Source organism: Andrena cerasifolii, chromosome 1 (genome assembly GCF_050908995.1).
Source record: "Andrena cerasifolii isolate SP2316 chromosome 1, iyAndCera1_principal, whole genome shotgun sequence".
NCBI lineage: Eukaryota > Metazoa > Arthropoda > Insecta > Hymenoptera > Andrenidae > Andrena > Andrena cerasifolii.
This window is the reverse complement of record NC_135118.1, coordinates 31,737,837-31,757,712: the sequence shown is the minus strand read 5'-3', so window position 1 is coordinate 31,757,712 and position 19,876 is coordinate 31,737,837. Positions and strand designations below refer to the sequence as shown.

General features: G+C 43.1%; 1 protein-coding gene across 6 annotated transcripts in view; it reads left to right on the top strand.

Moving 5' to 3' along the window:
• Positions 1-19,876, top strand: part of LOC143375869 (protein bric-a-brac 1) — a 413,320-nt gene that overhangs the window by 383,798 nt on the left and 9,646 nt on the right. For 2 of the 6 annotated variants that reach the window (XM_076825442.1, XM_076825451.1), the window contains exons 5-8: positions 4,365-4,422; positions 13,668-13,848; positions 17,102-17,193; positions 17,675-17,914. In XM_076825442.1, the coding sequence (XP_076681557.1) occupies positions 4,365-4,422; positions 13,668-13,848; positions 17,102-17,193; positions 17,675-17,914 (571 nt within the window). Of the gene's footprint in view, positions 1-4,364; positions 4,423-7,806; positions 8,350-13,667; positions 13,849-17,101; positions 17,194-17,674; positions 17,915-19,876 lie in introns of those variants that run through there. The other 4 variants (XM_076825480.1, XM_076825460.1, XM_076825471.1 and 1 more) reach the window with 4 other exon arrangements.

The window sequence follows — 19,876 nt, the reverse complement described above, 5'->3', positions numbered from 1 at the left end:
CGCAAGCATTTGTTTATCTTGTAGGAATTCCTAAACTGACAAGGAATTACTTAAATGAATCGCTTTTTCTTAATTTTGTAAGGAAGTGCTTACTAATCAAATGAATAAAGTGTAAGCAATTGCTTTTTTTAATATTTTACTAGGAATTGCTTAAATTCATGTGAATAAAAACACAAGCAAATAAAAAATAATTTTTTCCTTATTTAATCTATGACTCATCTTTTTTAAGTCGGCGACAGATTTACACAGTACGAAGGATGAGACGCCGACAAATATGAGATTCGTAGATTAAATGAAGGAAAAGATTATTTTTTACTTTTTAGTGCCTTTTTTAAAGTCGGTTTTAATTTTTTTTAATTTTCGTATTTTGGACATTTTAGTGTTATATATACAGTCGGGGACAAAAGTAAGTGGACAGCTAGTGGAAATGGTTTATCAATGAAGTTTCGTCAAACTAGTACTATTGTTATAAACTTACATTTATGTATTATATATGTTTATGGTGCACACATTATTTAGTCACTAATTGAAATTAATATTTACATTTCTGTAGAAGTAAATTGTGTATACTGAATAGGTCAACAAATTGCAGAGGGACAAAAGTAAGTGGACACATAATAAAACACGTAATAAATAAAATACATAATAAAATTAATACTTGGTATTGCCGCTGTTTGCTTGAATTACTGTTTACAAACGCCGTGGAATACAGTTTATTAAATGTTCAATCTAATTTTTACTAACATTTTGGATTACTGAATGCAAACTTTTGAAAAAATCGATCTTATTACTTCGCTTATCCAATGAAACTTTCGCGAAAAGTGAGAATTTTTTTGAGCATTCCAATATTAAATTGCTTGAATGGCTGACACAGAGCCCCAATTTGAATCTTATAGAGAACTTATGGAGTTTACTGCACGCGAAAGTTCCATTGGATAAGCGAAATAATAAGATCGATTTTTTAATAGTAGTAAAGATTATATTGAAAATTTAATAAACAGTAATCTACGACGTTTGGAAGCAATAATTCAAGCAAAAAGCGGCACTACCAAGTATTAATTTTATTATGTATTTTATTTATTACGTATTTTATTATGTGTCCACTTACTTTTGTCCCTCTGCAATTTGCTGACCTATTCATTACACACAATTTACTTCTACAGAAATGTAAATATTAATTTCAATTATTGACGAAATAATGTATGTACCATAAGCATATATAATACACAAATGTAAGTTTATAACAATAATAGTACTAGTTTGACTAAACTTCATTGATAACCATATCCACTAGCTGTCCACGTAGTTTTGACCCCGACTGTATATTGACACAACATGCTGGGAAGGTATGCGCGTACGTACATAAAATAATAATTAAGTGACAATAGGTGAATGTCGCAATTTCTGCTCATTTAAGAGATAACTCGTCATAAAGAAGGTGTAAAAGATTTGTTTGCGATGAAAATTTGCAGAGTAATTAATTAATTCTTTAATAATAAATCAACCAATTGAAAAACTATTTAAGAAAGATATTTCCAGATTGTTAACTATTAGTAATTTCTAATTAAATATATAATGCTCCAAATGTCCGTATTTCTGCTCATGAAAAATAGCGATTTATGTATTGACCCAAGCTCGTGCAACACTCGCGTAAACGTTTAAATAGTTTAGAATTATTTTCTTGCAACTATAGTACAAACGTAACGCATATAATAAAAAGAAAAATACGAAATGATAAGAAATGGCGTCATGAGCAGAAATTGGAACATTCACCTTAATTTTCATTATTAACCAGAACTGGAAAAATATTGCGCCAATATCGATGCAGTGTTGGATGAGACCACCCTCTTTCGAATAAAAAAAAGATTATCAAAATCGGTCCATTTGCAGAGGAGTTATGCGGGGACAAACATAAAAAAAACACAAACCTACACTGCCCTCCTTAGTTAAAATGCCCCATCCAGCATTTTTCTGTTTTTCACGGAATGGTGAAATATGTGTAGTTCCACAAGTCTTTTACCTTTTAAGGAGAGTTAGCAAACCCTACACGCTTTGTAGAGATCTATAAACAGCCTGATTTTTTATCTTTTTAAAAGAAGGGCACAAAGAAAATGGTAAAACTTCAGTCTTCTCGGATCTTTCGAAATGCTAGATAGGACATTTTAAATAAGGCGGGCAGTACAGGTCGAATCTATAACCTCCTCCTTTTTGAAGTCAGTTAAAAATGAGCTGCTTAGTATATATATTAATTTGGACTTTGAGTGCAATCAAACCGTCAGCATATTTTTTAAAGGCACTAAATTAATCAGTAATGCAAAATGCATTTTTCAAAAATATACATATAAATTTAATGCAGTTTGATTTTGTACCTGAAAAGTACCATATTCCTTCACTATATATATAAGGCTCCTTAATTATTCTCGCTAGCGATGAATAAATAAACTGAAATATGTTTCTCTGTAAACAAAGTTTAAAATTTTATTCGCTAATTTACAACAATTATTTACATTATTTACACTCCTACCTGTAAACAAAGAAACGACAATTAAAGTTTACAACTCTCGCTTCTCTATTTATTTTACTCGATCTATAATATCCTTTTGTATACTTTGTACATGTGCTCTATTACGTAATACCCATCTCCCCTCGTTCCATCTAGCGGTCGTCCATTAAAAGGCGCGCGAAGCCTGAGGAGCGCGGCAAGATTCGGATTAACGAAAGTATACTTTCGTTACATATATTATACTTTTTATCACACTTGATACATTTTCCTTAAAATAAACTGGCACCCCTATCTTATACACAGTCTTCTTTCCGTTTCAACATACATACCTCACATCCAGAGTTTCAATGAACCTCTTCGAAGCCCCCTGCCTAATGCACGAATTGCCCAGAAACCTGTAAGAATATACACGGAAGCCGCGCGCCAAAAGGTGCTACGTGCATCCAAGGATTTTCCACCCGGACTACAACTCTTTAATGTCGGGATAGAAGAAAAGATGTCCACCTAACATTTCCGGCCGTTGTTTGCCAATCTGGCTGTTCCAGCAACGTCTTGTGTCACGCATACGACCCCGCTATGAATAAATTAAGCATTGTCATCTCGCAGGAACGTAGGACAATCGCGAGCCGTATCTTCATATTCAAGGTTCTGTACCGTCACGGGGCCGCACCTTCGATTACTATTACAAGTATTACCGGCTTCAATGCTCCATCTAGACGCATTCTTTCCCAGCGCCGGCTCCGACGACAAATTTCAACTCTTAATAGAATCCGTTCCATTGCCCGCAAGCCTTTGTTCTGCAATTCGTTCTCCTCGAGTTCCATTCAGCGGCTCGAGACCCCGCCGTCTAACGCGCTGCTCCTCGATAGTTCTCGTGCCGCGTTATTGCTGCTCGCCCCGCTATTACACGCCATTACCTCTGGAAATCCATCGGAGCGCTGCGCGACGTGGGGCGCGCGAGGCCACGGGGAGAGAGGGGTTGATTTCGCGGGAAAGGGATGTCCGTCCAGGTATACTCGTTTGCCCTAGAACTTTATTCGAAGCTTGGCGGCAACTCGGCGGCAGAAATTCTCTGACGAGAGGCGGAGGAGGCGAGATCCTAGAAAATGAGCGCCGAGAGAGCGGCGGAACGGGAAAAAAAAAAAAAAGAAGAAGGGGGTGTTTCGAGTTTGATAGAGGATCGAGAAGCGTGGCCCTTCGGCTCTTAAAAATTAATTTGAAAAGTCAGCCGAGTGGGTGGCTCCCCGGGAACGATTCTGTATATGAGAAGTCTGGGCCGGGGACGGACGCGTCTCGTATTGCGGAAATCGCGGGCCGCGTCAGACCGCGGACGAAAACTTTTCAAATGAGCCAACTTTGCGTGTGTCTTGCGCTTTCGCCGCGTCTCGCAACCCCTTCCCGCAAAGCCCACGTATATTAGCAAAGTTGTCGAACAGAGACGCGAGCCTCCGCGCGTTCTCCGGAGAACCGGCTCGCTCCCTCGGCCGCGCGTCTTCCGGCCTCGTACTCCTTTTTTTTTTCTATTTCACCCCGCGGCCGCTTTGAATTTAACCCTTTCCCGCTCGCCGCGGTCTTCGAGCGGCCGCCTCGAGTGCCGGACATATAGACCGTAAGCCTCCAGCGCGATTCAAACGCGTCCACTTCTGACCGGCCCACCCTCCCCTGTTACCCGATCTCTCGAGATGGAAATCCCCGATCGATTGGCCATCCACCGTCCTGCGAGCGGGGCGAATTAACCCCGTTAGAAGACACCGTCCTTGTGCGCCTCTAGAAAAATGCTCCCCTTTTAAAACGAAGAATAATAAAGCAAATCGAGATGCCAACCCTTGCGCTAATAAGGCTTCCTTCTTATTTGTTTCAGGCCAAGTTGTTGGAGTCATCCCACGCTTGGCTCGGAGCCTCCACGTCGAGTATAGCAGGTAAGTTCATCGACGCTCTGCGGCGTCTACCTAATGCCCATTTCAGGAGACGATAACAAAACGCGGCCGTAACCTGCGCATGGATCGTTTCGTCCGGCTTGTTTGTTTTTGAGAAAAATTCGTCGAGATAAGTGGCGGGCTATTAGGTGGCTCGGTGCGACCTGCAATTGCCCCGCGCTGGCGACGGTGCACCCCGCGTCCCTTTTCATCCCCGTGCGCTCGATGGCTCGTGGATAAAGCGAGATCGGGACGGTGATTCGAGAAGAGGAGGGAGGAAGAAGACGCGGCAGGACGAGAGACGAGGCGGCTGGAAGAAGCCGGAGTGGTTTGAAGAGGAGAATGCGAGCGGAGGTGGAAGAAAGGAAGCGGAGAACATCCGAGCGGACCGAGTGGACGAGGGAAAAGGAGCGTGGGGGCGATAGGGGTGAAAGAAGGGCCGCGTCGTTAGCCTGGCAATAATAAAGCGCAGGAATGCGCGTTGCTTTAATATAGAAAGCAATTTAGATAGACAAGCAAGTGGCCGGCCCGTGTAATGGCACCGATAACACGCTCGCGATTCGCGCCGCGAGAGCCCGGCCGCCCGCCTGCAAACTCCCACTCGTGTTCCCCGCGCCTCGCCACCTAGCGCGCACTAGAATATTCTTTTTCCACGCGACTCGACTTTCCTCGCTGCTTTACGACCCGCCCCCCGCGCACACACGGCTCCGATCGCTCTCACTCGCGCACCCTGTCTCACCCTCGTTTCGACCCAATTTCTCCTCTCCTTCTCCCGACGCCGGGCCCCGGCGTCTCTTAGATATACCCACCCTGCAATCACATTTCAAAGGTTCGGTATTAATTGCGCTAGACGCGGTTCTTCCAGATTTCCCAAGTGCAGGCTTGGAAATGTTTAAAGCATTGCTGGGATATTAAACGCGTTGTCACTCGTCCCATCAATAGGAAAATATTATTGCGGATTTGTGAAGCATTTTATGGAATATATCGCTATGAAAATTCTGTGTATTAGGTACGTGAATTTCAGAGTGGTGCAGTGTATGTTTCCAAGACTGTACGTGATGATGGAAAGAAAGTTTAACCCTTCGTGCTCACAGATTCTTACAATCAGAAATTGGTCGCACGGGGTTCACTGCACTTCAGTGTCATTTTTGAGTTATCAGTTTCGTTTGTTTGAATCTTTTCACTTCTCAGTAATAATTGTTCATTCGTAAAATTTGATAGGATGAAATTTGTAGTTCAGAAAGAGCGATTTTTGTGGGAAAGGGTTTTTTCGTGATACATCCCCTTTGGAAGTCGTAAAGGCGCAAAATTTAAAGTCGAAAATTGCTCTTGAGGAGCGGTATACCTCGTGTGACCACGAAGGGTTAAAAGTCTCATTTTCATATAGGTACGGAGTGTTTCTTAACTTGTGGCACCCACTTAAGCGGTGGGGGAGGGACAGAAAAACAATGAAAAAAGTTCTATGTGACCTAAGTAGTTCCTGAATTATAGCCATTTTTGAACTCCAATAATTCTTAACAAACAGAGACAGTATAACTGACTGACTTGTTTTTCGTAATGGCAGATTAACTGGTTAATTTCCTGTAAATTTATAAAGCAAGCAATTGAGTAGGTAACTATTGAAAAAAGTCCCACTCGATGTCACACGTGGCAAATGGTTTATGCATCACAGTTAGTGTTCCTTCTCGAGAAATTTTATAATTGCTTATTTCTTATTTCTAGAGAAACTTAAGTCTAGGAAAAATATTATAAATCTCATTTATTTTCGTAAATGAATGTATTACTAGTTAATCGCGAACGTATAAACACATCTACAATCTATAATACATCTTATTAATAACATTAGAACTTATACGAATTTCAATAGAAAATCACAGTACAGAAGATTCGATATTATTAACTGCTGAAGGTGTTCTTAAATTCTTATTTAAAAATTTAGAAAAATTGTATACTGAATTAAGTACCTAATCAGTTTCTTGTGGCTATTAAAGAAGAAATATAGAAAAGAAGGAGATAAGACTATTGTATCCCGTATAAATTTTTTTGCATGATCCAGAATTTTAACAGATTTTGCCACAAAAGAAATTAATATTTTATAAAGAAACAACTCTTGTGACATAGTGTTATTTTATTACCACTGAGATAAGTTGCTAGTAACATTTTCTTAACTGATTTTACCTATAGTCAACCTACCCCATACTGTAAGTCAACCAATCCCGATCATGGGACTGGTTGACCAACACAGTGCCATTTAAACAAAAATTAAAAATCGCTTTCTGAATAACAAAATAACAATTTAAACCTTATCGACGTTATTAGTCAACCAGCCCCGATCGATCATTTTGACTTCAATAGTCTACATAACCTTTAATTATTTATGTATAAACAAAAATACTATATCAATAGATCGTCTAATAAACAAACTTTGAAACAGTCCCTTAACATTTATTCCATTGTAACTACATAGAACGAGAAAAAAAATAAAATCTTTAGGAACAAATATTTACTTACGTAGTAAATTTTTCGACAAACGCTGATAACTGTTAACAAACGTGCGATCGCGGAGTCGGACATAAATGCATGACACAGTGGAAGTGACTTCTTTCCACCGTAAATATTTTCGCCGTAGAAGATATGTCGGTGCAAAATTATTAACAATTAGTCAACCTACCCCTTGAGACAACCAGCCCCGGTCTCCCCTACACCACCACATTATTTATATATTTCGAGAAAATCCGCCACACGATGCCTGCAAAACTGACTATAATTTGGAACCGAGGTCAATTAGAACACATGTTTTTCATTATTTCCGTATTCCCACGCTTTAAGAAACGGCCAAAATAATTCAAAAACTAGACCTGCCCAATCACGACAACGCCACATTCGTAACAGTTCCCCTTTCAACTTTCCTTTCGGCCGCCACTGTCTGTAACGCTGGTGGCGCGAAACGTCGAACACGATAGAAGGTTTCACCGTCGATTAATCACCCTTCGATCATCTCCTCGCGCCTCATCGTCTCGCCGTTCTGCCGCGGTCCCTTCCTCCCGGACCCTTTCGCCGGATTCTTCCGTCGTGACTTCCTTGAAGTGGCCACGGGTTCTCGAGCGAGGACAGAGAGGGTCTACGAGGTGCGCCAAAGGAGCGGAAAAGAGGGGCCACCGAAACGCACCGCAAGTACCGGGAAGGGTTGAGTTGCTACCGGGGAAACGAAAAGATGGGGTACATAGGGCAGGGTTTGGCTATTCCTAATCTAGTCTCGGGAGAACGTAACGGTGCAGGGCTGCGCCGGGTTCGTCGCACAGCTACCTCCAAGATCCGCTCGATCTCTGGGTTAGGTGCAGCCACGGTGTGACGAAAAAACAGTCGAAATCCCTGACTATTTTCTAGCTGACTATACCACCCTGCTGAAGCTGAAGGCGCCCACGTGGACGCGGCACGATCTCCAGGAAGCGATCGAGGCCGTGGTCACTCAGAAGATGCGGTTCACCCAGGCCTCGACCAAATACGGAATACCGAAAGGCACTCTCTACGACAACATCCTGGGAAAGACGAAGCGGATGATGGTGCTCGAGGAGGCGGGCTTGAACTCGAGCGAGGAGACGGCGGTGCTCGAGTTCTGCTGCGACATCAGCGTCAGCCCGTACAACCGCCGCACCAAAAAGTCCCTGAACGCGATCCTGAACTTCGTCGAGAAGCTCAGGCGGAAACGCGACCCGAACTTCGTGTTCAACGGCCTCTCGGGCTTCCGTTGGTGGTGGGCATTCTGTAAAAAGCACTCGATAGTCTCGCTCTACTTCAACGACGAGAACGAGAACGACCAATGATCGATGGACCGGTCGGCCGCGGGCCGATCCGCCATCTCCTGCCGCCTATAGTCGTCGACAACACGCGGCCGCGTCTTCCGCGTGTCTTCTGAGATTACCAGCGTGCCTTTAAAGCCGCGTATTCACCTACGCATTCGTCCCGAATGTGCATTCAACGCGCACCGATTTTTTGCTCGTTCGGAGCTCAGCGCGCGTTCGCCGCGCACTCGGCGCGCGTTAGGGGTTGAGTGAAACTTGCGGCGTCCATTTCATGGTATTGTTCGGACCCGAATGCGCGCCGAACACCGGACGAGCAAAAAATCGGTGCGCGCCGAATGCACGTTCGGGGCGAATGCGCAGGTGTATACCCGGCTTAAGGGGGTATACCCGTTTGAACCCTCGGAAAATGTATACATTTTGTGGATTTTTTTACAAGTCAACGGTTTGATGCAGATTTCCCGTTTTTTAACTATGTTTACATAGTATTATGAACTACTTATAAAAAAAGTTTCAGTTAAAAAACTATTGTTTTTCGGAAGTTACGGATACATGTCCGAAAGTCTCTCGATTTTAGACGGCTAAACGGTGGCCCTAAAAACTCGCGCTACGTTCAACCAATTTACTTCAAATTTTGCATGCAGAATCATAATAAGATTCCGCATCGTCCAACGAAGGCGATTTTGAAAATTTTGAAAAATAAAGAAATGGTGAGAGATCAAAGGTAAAGTTAAATTTTTCTAAGAGAAAAATCCACCTTTTTCCTTTATAAATAATAAACGGGGAATCGAAATAAAAAAAGCCTTCGTTGGACGATGCGGAATCTTATTATGATTCTGCATGCAAAATTTGAAGTAAATTGGTTGAACGTAGCGCGAGTTTTTAGGGCCACCGTTTAGCCGTCTAAAATCGAGAGACTTTCGGACATGTATCCGTAACTTCCGGAAAACAATAGTTTTTTAACTGAAACTTTTTTTATAAGTAGTTCATAATACTATGTAAACATAGTTAAAAAACGGGAAATCTGCATCAAACCGTTGACTTGTAAAAAAATCCACAAAATGTATACATTTTCCGAGGGTTCAAACGGGTATACCCCCTTAACGTCCACGCGCGCGTACCAGAACCGCGAGCCAGCCTCTTCTTTCCAAAACAGGCCAACGATATTTTTTACCATTTGCACTGGTACGCGTGCCGCGGACCTTTGATCCGTCGGCGTACAGAGATTAGGTTTCCTAGCACTCGTGTTCGGTAGCGATCATCTCCGATCGACATTTCTCACATTCCACGTCGCATTCCAGAGTTTCCAGCGAACGAGACTCTTGCGCTGACTCCTCGTAGCGGGACCAATAACGTTCATGATAGATAGTAGCAATAATTTGTACTAATAGTAATGTTTATAGTACTAGCAATAACACATTGCGTCGTCGCGGCTGACGATCCCATCCGCGATGAGATAGTGCCTTCTACTCGACGTTGTCTTCCATTCGATAGAGTTTAGCGTGAAACCGCCCCTGTTTTGGGTGGCCGACTCGGCTCGGCAGGTTATCCTGAGATTGCGAACAGTAATCGCGATCGGTAATTATTATCCTAATTTTTGCGGATGGTCGAGTCGGTTCGCCCGCGGTTGGCGCCTCTACGATTAATTGTACATTCTAGGTTCTACGTGCGAAACGCTTATTCCGACGCGTCCATTCCGTTCCATTGGGCGAGTAGATTATTTAGGATCGTTCGTACGTTGTTGATCCACGAGCGGCGATCTCAGGGCTTGCGAGTAACGACAAGAGATTCGTGCGAACCTGTCGCAGGTCTCTCCGTGTTCCGCCTGTTAAATTGTTGCGAAGCTATTGCCTCTTAACCCTTAACTGGTATCTTGGGGTCGCTCATGACCCCAGGCACGCAAAGTTCGCTGGAAAATTTTTGGTTGCCGAAGCTTGCAAACTGTTTTTCTAATTAATTTTATAATAATAGTTTAACTTTCTAGGTTTCTATTATTTTGCACATTACCTAAGAACAAAATATTCATAGAGGTTGATTCAGGGTGGACTTTACAAATTTCTGTGTCCTTTTTTATTTGGGGTCTGCCACGACCCCGGTATACCAGCCACGTTTGCCAAGAACAGTGTACCAGTTAAGGGTTAAAAGAATGCCTATTTTGCGCGAAGAATGGTTTTTGTTCTGACGGCACGCGTGACTGTTCGAGCGAGAAGAAGCCTGTGGCTCGAGAGCAACGTGATTTTATATTATATGTACATACGGACCACTGGCTTCCTCCAAGTCCTGAGCCGCTCCCTCGATTTCGCGGGGTCGTTCGGTGTTTTTTATGAAGATCGCCGAAGCTCGCGGACGATCGCGTTGCGCGGCGCATTGAAAGACACATTCCAGCGCGGCGCCGCCGGAGATATGCATTTCAGCGGACGTTTAAGATTAATTAATAGCCGCTCACGCGTTGTGGTAATTTTCGAACGGGTGCTCACGCGTCATTGCGCTCGAATTACACCGGAGGTGGCGTTAGATGGATCTCGAGCGATCACTCAGCGAGCCCGGGCTCGGTGCCTCACAGGATACTCGTAGTTAGAATCGACCGGGTGTTTTTTTTTCACGGCTGACCAAGGGGAAGAATCGCTTCGCTCGGTCAACGAGATACTCGGCCACCTTAGCTTTAAGATCCCCCTTCACTTCGTGATATATCATAGAATTATAGCGCTACCTCGCCGAAATGAATCGTTACATTTCGTTCTCTTCCGTTCTCCCGGCTCGCGGGAGCGACGTCACGCACGGGCGCGTTTTTGCAGCGGCGTATAATGGCACGCCTGCGAGTCCTTCCGCCTTGGAAGCTTCCGAGGGTAACTGATCCTCCGCGGGGACTGACGTCAAGCCGACGCTCCTAATGCACCGGCTGTAGAATTAATAGTTACCGGTTAAGGTATTCATGCAATTATAGAAAAATAGAGGACGCGGTACTGTTTTGAGTAGCTTTGGTATATACGTAGGTACAGCAGTACCTACATCGTGGGTATACTGGTAAAACACAAGTAGGTCAATACGCAAGGTTTCACAGAAACTGAATTGAAAGTTTTTTACGTGACATAGATCTAGAATAAATGACTTAACCCTTCGTGGTCACCTAGACCTAACCCAGACCTTCTTATAATCACAAGTTGGTCACAAGGGGTTCACTGTACCCCAGCGACATTTTCTCAGTTACCATTTTCGTATTTTGCAATCTTTTAACTTTTCAGTGATAATTGTACGTTGTTCGTAATAATTATGCAATCATGGTTTACTAGTCTTTTTCTAGAAATGTAAATTTTGTTATGATAAATTTGTAGTTGGAAATGAGCGATTTTTCAGGGTTGTGGGAAAAAAGCGAGATTTTAATTTTTTTTTAAATTTTTTTCTTGCGATAAATCCCCTTTGGAAGTCGTGAAGACACGACATTTTAACTCGGAAATTATTCTTCGGGTACGATACAACCCGTGTGGCCACGAAGGGTTAATTTAGTACAAAAGTCCTTTATTTGCTATGTTCCGACTTACAAGGGAGATTATTCTGCAAAACATTCTGCATCTATTAAAAAAATATGTTGATACATTTATTTATAAATATGGCATTTGTTTAAGGGGTCTTTCCACTGTAATGCTCCATAAAATTACCTTTGTCTGGAACTTTTTTAAAAAAAAATGTGTTCACAAAATTGAAGTTTTTTCTATTTATTAATACGTGTTTTGAGACTACAATTTTTTTGCTCAGTTTTGCCAAAATAGGTGAGTGTAAATGCGCCGTAAAAAAAGTCACCCCGATTGCGCGGTCAATTAAGGCGTTACAGTGGGAAGACCTCTTAAATTACTAGCAAACGAAGATCCCGAATCCGGAAATTCAAAAATTGTGAAATTTTGTGAATACGTAGGGGATTTCCTCCCAATTACAACGCAATTTTTGTTTGCCGCCCAAATTCACTCGAAAGGGGTGAAATTAACCCCTGAAAATTCGTAAATTTTCTGTTTTTTTCGTTATAACTCGCGAACTGTAAAAGGTAGAAAAAAAATTTCAAGACAATAGTTGCTTCTTTTAATTAGATCTATCATTTGTTATAAAAAATATTTTACAGTTCACGAGTAATAACACAAAATCGGAAAATAACCGGAGTTTCAGGGGTCAACTACACCCCCTTAGAGTGAATTTGGGCAGTAAACAAAAATAGCGTTATAATCGGGAGGAAATTCCCTACACATTCGCAAGGTTTTAGAATTTTTTGAATTTCTGGGTTCGGGATCTTCCCTTGTTAGGGTGTTTCACCACTATATATAATTTAGCCCCTTCTAGATTTTCTAGATAAAAATGCTCCCACTCAGTCCCCCTTGAGGAAGATCTTTCCAATAGCCTACAGCAATTGCAGTGAATTCTCTCCCCTACGGACTCGGCGTGGTCAATAAAATCTGCTACTTAGAAATATTCTCCTGTAATACCGAAGACTGATTCACTCTGTACAATCGCCATTCCTCTACAAATCTCCGGCGAGTCGAGTTCGTTTCCATTACGAAAGAAGGTTGGAGAAGCTCGAGTGCCTTTGTACGCCGTTGACCGATCTCGATGGATCCTTTGAAAACGGAGGCGAGCGAGTGGCTGCGCGCGCGCGCGCGCGCGTCGGTGCACGCGGCCGCACGCGCCTTTCCGATTAATTGTATTAATCGTCAAATTGGAGGATGCTCAATTAAACTCAATAAGTTAACTATTAAATAATCGTTGCGAATTGAGGCCAGCCGTCCGTGACGTAGCCAGTATTCGAGCTGTACCGCGGAGCGCTCGAGCAGGCGGCTGATCGCGAGCCCGCGATCGCTGGTCTAACGTTTAAACAAAAATATCTTCTGTTAACCACCGAGCTTGTTCCGTTACGAACTCTTTTTCTTCCACTCTCTCTCCCTCTCTTTTATTCTGTAGCGATTGTATACCAACGACAATACAATCGATACGTTACACGTATACTCGACAGCAGTGTTTATTTCCCGCCCCGATCCCCGCCGCAACTTGCCTCCCGATAATTTGTTCGCAGGTACGCTTCGCCCAAGCAACCGCAAAGGAACCTAACCACGTGATTCCCGCACCTTGCCCGAGCCTGGCTGCTCGCGTTATTTACGCCGCTGCGCTCGGACCAAAGCTTGGTCAAGAACGAATCCACCCCGATAATTCGGTTCATAGAAACACAATTGCGTTTGTGCCCCCGCAAACCTTCGTTGCCCGCGCGACGATCAGCCTTTCCGATCGATCGCGTTGAAATCAGCAGTACAGAATGACAGTGAGGTATCGCGGCGGAAAGGGTTGATCGTAGATTGAAAACGCAACGCCCGATCTCTACGCGCGCCTCCCCCCCCCCTGCCCGAGACAAATGACATCTACTAACGCTGTGTTTCTTTTTGTTTTCTCTTTTCCGCGGGGGGCGTAAACTAGCAGACAGCTACCAGTATCAGCTGCAGTCGATGTGGCAGAAGTGCTGGAACACCAACCAGAGCCTGGTGCACAATCTACGCTTCCGCGAGCGTGGCCCGCTCAAGTCCTGGCGACCGGAGACCATGGCGGAGGCAATCTTCAGCGTGCTCAAGGAAGGTCTGTCCTTGAGCCAAGCCGCCAGGTAATCAGCATCCCGATTTTCACCCCGCTTCTCGCGGCCACGAGGCTTCGTTCCTCCAGTTTCGCTAGCGCGCCAGCGATCCCGGCGTTTTTTCCCCCCCGAAATCGCGTCGAGCAGCGCCGCGCGGTGGGGCCGTTTTCGCCTCGCTCCTCCGTCACTCAAGCTCCGCTAAACTGAATTTCGGAGGTTCACTGATTAGGGGAGAGAACGTCGCGTCGCTGGTTAACTAGTCGAACCGTCTGGATTATCTCTGCGTCAGACGTTGCCAGGTTTAAGGGACGCTTCTGAGAAGAATTTCATTATTAGCTGGATATTTGCGGCGCGACGGGATAAATTAGACTCAGCAAGGTTCATCGGACCGTTGTACATAACGGAATGCTGAAAATTTTATACGAAACTACCGGGCAAATTCGATCGGGACACCTTGGGGAATTATAAGAATCGTGTTATTTGCGGTGTACGGCTGCCGAGGGGAGCTCGTGTGGATTTGATTTCGCGACGTCGACGAAATTGCGAGTGCAGCGATACGAAAGGTGATGCTGAGATATCGATTCCGCGGATTCTCAAAATCCTTTGGACTTATACTTAGGCGCGCAGTGATAAATAATGTAGGAGAAAAAGGGAGTCGGTCGATCGGATATGCCTGGGCCGGGAATCGAACCCGGGATCTTGACAGGAACTGCTTTAACCAGTAACAAGGGGAGGACACCATGTGGTAGACACCGATTCTGATGAGCCTTGGCAGGATGGATCTGTGTCGAAAATAAGTAAATAGGTGTCCGAGCGTTTCAGCCAATAGGCCTTAATAATAGAGATATTTACAAGGAAATTATTAAAAATTTTATAGTGGCCGTGGGGTTTTAGTGGGTAAAAATCCCACAATACCCTGGCGCCCGCGGGAGATTCCCTTCTGGAGGCGTCGGGATGCCTTTTAAAGATGTCTCCACGTTAAAAAAAAATTAAAAAAAAATTTTATAAATTTTATTTTTTTTTATAATTTTTTTTTAATTTGGGGAAATCTTCAAAAGACACCCCGACGACTCCTCCAGAGGCGAATCCCCCGGGGGCGCCAGGGTAGTGTGGGATTTTTACTCATTAAAACCCCACGACCACTATGAAATTTTTAATAATTTCCATGTAAATATCTCTATTATTAAGGCCCATTGGCTGAAACGCTGGGACACCTATTTACTTATTTTCGACATAGATTCATCGTGCCAAGGCTTATCAAAATCGGTGTCTACCAACATGGTGTCCTCCTCTTATAAGCTACGCAGAGCTTTGCGACTCTTTTTCTTCTCCAACTGAACATAACCCAACTAACGGAGCGCCATCTATCGCCTACAACAAATAACTAAATTAACTTGTGCAGGCATTCGGTGTTTGGGAATGGTGTATGGTTCCGATTGGCAGATACAGGTGGCGCCCCGTGAAGTAGAGTTCGGAAAAGAGTGAAATCGGAAAGTCGACGTTAGGGGAATTGGTCACGCGTAGGGATGGAGTGCAAAATCACTAACAGTGATTTATCACAGTGATCGTGATTTGTTTAACTAGAGTGAATTGTTTACTGTGATCGTAATTCTTGATCTTGATTGAATTATTTTTTATAACATACTTCGATATAGCTTGTGTTACAGTCTTAGCTTGCTAATTCAGCGAATATATACTTAGTATATACATTCATAAATTGTCAATGTGTGCACGCACTGATTTGATTGGCTACAGTATTCACATGTACATTATACTTTTTAACTAAAGTGAAGAAATATTTGTTAATTTAAATAGATCAAGAACGATTACATTGGTTCAAAATAGACAACTGACATTCTATGAGCACAGTCAGGACTTGAGAATGTTTCAAGAGAAATTAGAAATTGAGGTTATGTGGCGTGTGCAAGGAGCAGTTTTCTTTCCACCAATCAGCTCACGATAATCGCGAATCACTGTTCTGCCTGCACCAATCAGATCACGAAAATCGCGAATCACTTCTGCCTGCACCAATCTAAAGCGATCACGAAAATCACGGATCACTGTGAAAAATCACCGTGATTGGGAATGAACGTGATCGAATCACTCGTGATTCACAAATCACGGTTCTAGCCAACACTAGTCACGCGGCTGCCCAGTACGCGGAAGGTCTTGGGTTTAAGTAGGGTTGCCAACTTTTTCCCGGAAAATATAGGACTTTACAGCCAATGTGTTAAAAAATATAGTACATTGTGAAAAATATGCTACTCCTCGGAGGTGAGTGGTAGAAAATAAAACTACATTAAAAATTAAAACAACCACATCTTATTTTTTAAATGTGTATTTTTGTGGCATTTTGCGTTATTAATCAATTTATTGTCTGTAACAAATATGTCAATGGTTTGATCGCACTGAAAGTTCAAATTAACATACATAAGAAGCTCATTTTTTATTATAGACACACTGGTTCTATTTCTCTTTTCCTAACACTTTATATTCATTACAGAAAAAATCCTCTCTGTTAAAATCTAAATTCGCAAATTCAAATGTTGATGTTGCCGTAGACGTAGAATATAAGAATAAGTAAAAATTTTAGAAATTTATCGATGTATCGGAAATATAGTATTCTTACGTACTATATCTTTTTCTAACAGAATATAGTGCACTACTTAGACAAAAATGTTATGCAATACTATATACTATAGCACAGTTGGCAACCCTAGATTTAAGTCCCATTGTCCGAGGATTTGTTTTTCATCTACACTCGTTAACAGCGTTGCCAGGAGAAAGTTCCTCCGAGAGAAATACTATGACGTCACATTACCCCCACTCTCTACACCTACCTGACTTGTCTCTCTCCACCTCCATTTGTCTACAGTATGTGTCACGACGTCACTAAATAGTTGATTAAGTATAATACTACTATTCCCTTTTTCCCCTGAACCTGGCAACGCTGCTTGTAAAGAACTAGAAACGATTTGGTAGGAGTCGCTGTGCGCCGCGCAGTTACAACCAGTGTCGGATGTAAATGGGTCAAGACATGGGGGAAACAATTGGCCGTTGGACTCGCGGAGAGGCGGACTCGGAGAATTTTACAGTCCGCTCGTAAAACGTGCACGCATATCGCACGCGCGTAATAACAACGCCGCCGTCGTTAAAGGGGGTCTCTGCCTTTGTGCGTGCGCCGGAGCACGATCGTCGAGCGTTTCGCGGAACGAAACCTGATAATCTTTACGAGGATCGATCGACGAATCCTTCTGAGACGCTCCGCGGCTTTCTGTTGCAGGAAATACGACATCCCCTACCCAACGTTCGTCCTCTACGCCAACCGAGTGCACAACATGCTGGGTCCGAGCGCTGACGGCGGGGCCGGTGAGTGTTAGTTGCCATTTTCATTATACCATCGCGACACGGCCGTTTCTCGATCGCGGGTGGTTCCACGCGAGCGCGAATTCCGAAGGAGGCTCCAGTCGAGAACGGGCTGCAATCTTGATCGGTTAAATTTCAGAGGATATTGACTATATACTTAATTTTCTAAAAATGAAAATTCAACGAAAGTTGACAATCGAAGGGCGAGTCCATCGCCACTATTTTCTCACTCTGCCTCCTGTTGTTCGCGTCGTTCTTTCGGCATTGTTCTCGTTCTGGCGCGTAACTAATCGCGAGCTGAGTTAATAATCGTGGAGGAAGGCGAGGGTGCATTAGTCGCGGTCGTAAAAGTCGCGCCACCGCGTCGCGACTCGGTGACGATTTTTCCGCGTGGAAAAACGGGCGTCGAGGAACGGCAGGCCGTCGCGAGTACTCCGTTAGTGCCGTTCGATCAGCAAAATACGATCCCCGGGTGCCCTTGGCTGCGCAGATCTTCGCCCGAAAGGAAGAGGACGACCGCAGAGGATTCTACTAGGCGTCTGGCCCGACGAGCACATTCGCGGGGTGATCCGAGCCGTGGTGTTCCGCGACGGCCACTCCCCGCACATGGTGAAGGAAGAACCGACCTCCATGTACCCGAGCTTGGCAAATTACGCCGCCTGTAACGGGCCGGAAGGCGCGGTTAGCCCCGGAGCTGCAGCCGCAGCCGCGGTCGCCGCGGTCGCTCAAGGTACGTTTTCCCCGGCGTGGTACGTTTTCTCTTCTAAACCACTTTCCCGACCCTTATTGGAAATCTGCCACCTGTTACGAGGGGGCACGTTTCTTTTAAACGGAGCCCTGTATTTCCAATTAACGGTAGCGGGGTACAGTGTCTCGGAAGAAGGTGATCGGTATCCCCTCCACTTCTTCTGTTATTGGAGCGAGGGGCCGCTCAGTGTCTCTCATTCTACGCGATTGGGCAATAGAAAAGACGCCCTGTCTCGGACTAGAGCTGTAATCATTCGAATATTCGAATAATTCGAATGATTTCTTCGAATAATTCAAATAATTCTTCGAATATTCAAATATTCGGAATGATCGAATGTCGGATTGTGCCGAATAAGAATTTGAACATGAAATGTTTATTCACACTTTACCGTGAAATTCTTTTCATATTGGCTATTACAATTATTTCTTTTCAAACGATAAATTTCGAACTTTATTAATCTTTGGTAAATGTATACATTTTGAAACGAAAACAACCATTAGTTATTAATATTATTATTCTAATAATAATGAGTGGACAACCTCAACTCAGTCGGCCAAGGGCCCCATTCTCTAGGCCCACCCGGGTCCCGCCATAAGCGGGTGACAAACAGTATAAGTAGAGTTTTCTATAGGAAACTAAAATCCTATAAACGATTTTGAGGAATTATAATATTTTATTTCTGCCCCCGTTACTATAACGAATATTCGAATAATTCTGATTATTTAAATATTCAAATATTCGAATCTGAAATTCGAATTCTCTGGTATTCGAATCTGAAATTCGAATTCTCTGGTATTCGAATCTGAAATTCGAATCTGAAATTCGAATTCTTTGGTATTCGAATCTGAAATTCGAATTCTCTGGTATTCGAATCTAAAATTCGAATTCTCTGCTATTCGAATCTGAAATTCGAATTCTCTGCTATTCGAATCTGAAATTCGAATTCTCTGCTATTCGAATCTGAAATTCGAATTCTCTGCTATTCGAATCTGAAATTCGAATTCTCTGCTATTCGAATCTGAAATTCGAATTCTCTGGTATTCGAATATTCGAATACTTAGATTATTCGAATATTCGTTACAGCCGTATCTTGAACGTCACCTTCTTCCGAGATACATAGGTAAGTATATATATTCTACTTTGCCGGTTGAACAATAGGTCTATGTTCATGATTTTTTTTTCAGAAACTATTGTACGGTTTTTAATGTTTTTTTTTTTAGGCACAAACATTGCGACTTAAATTCCTACATTTATAATTATAGTTTGGAAATATAAAAATACAGTTCTGTGCAGCAAGGAATAGTAAACATTTAACAAAAAAAAACATTAAAATCCCTACATTAGTCTTGAACAAAAAATTCATGAAAAATAGGCCCCTTTTTCTTCCGGCAAGTCAGAATGGACCCTTAAGTCTATAGTTCTATTCCACTCTGTGAGTTCTACGAGATACGACGACTCAGTTTTTACCGTGTTAAAGTCACGTGCGACCGTGCCACGTGTTTCGCGAGCAAATTCGCCACGTGGATACCTGGAATACGTTTAGACACGCGTCTCCCTTGCAACTGATTCGTAATTTGAAAATTCACACTGTCTCCTATTTTCCTAAACACTTATCTTTCACACTCGATAAACGCCAAGCTCGTTCGCTCAACACTTGCATCATTCGAGCTACGATATCCGATATTAGCTTGCGTACAGTGGCAAATCTATACCTATATATAAACGAAGAAGTCCTGACTGACTGACTCATCAACGCCCAACTCAAACCGTTTAACCTAGAAACGTGAAATTTGGAAGGTACGTTTTTTCATGACGTAGGCACCCACTGAGCAAGGATTTTTGGAAATTCCATCCCCAATTCCATCGAAAAGGGGTAAAATGTATTTTCACAAATTCCTCAAAATCTCTTAGGCCCTATTAGATATCAGCTCGGTTTTTATTTAC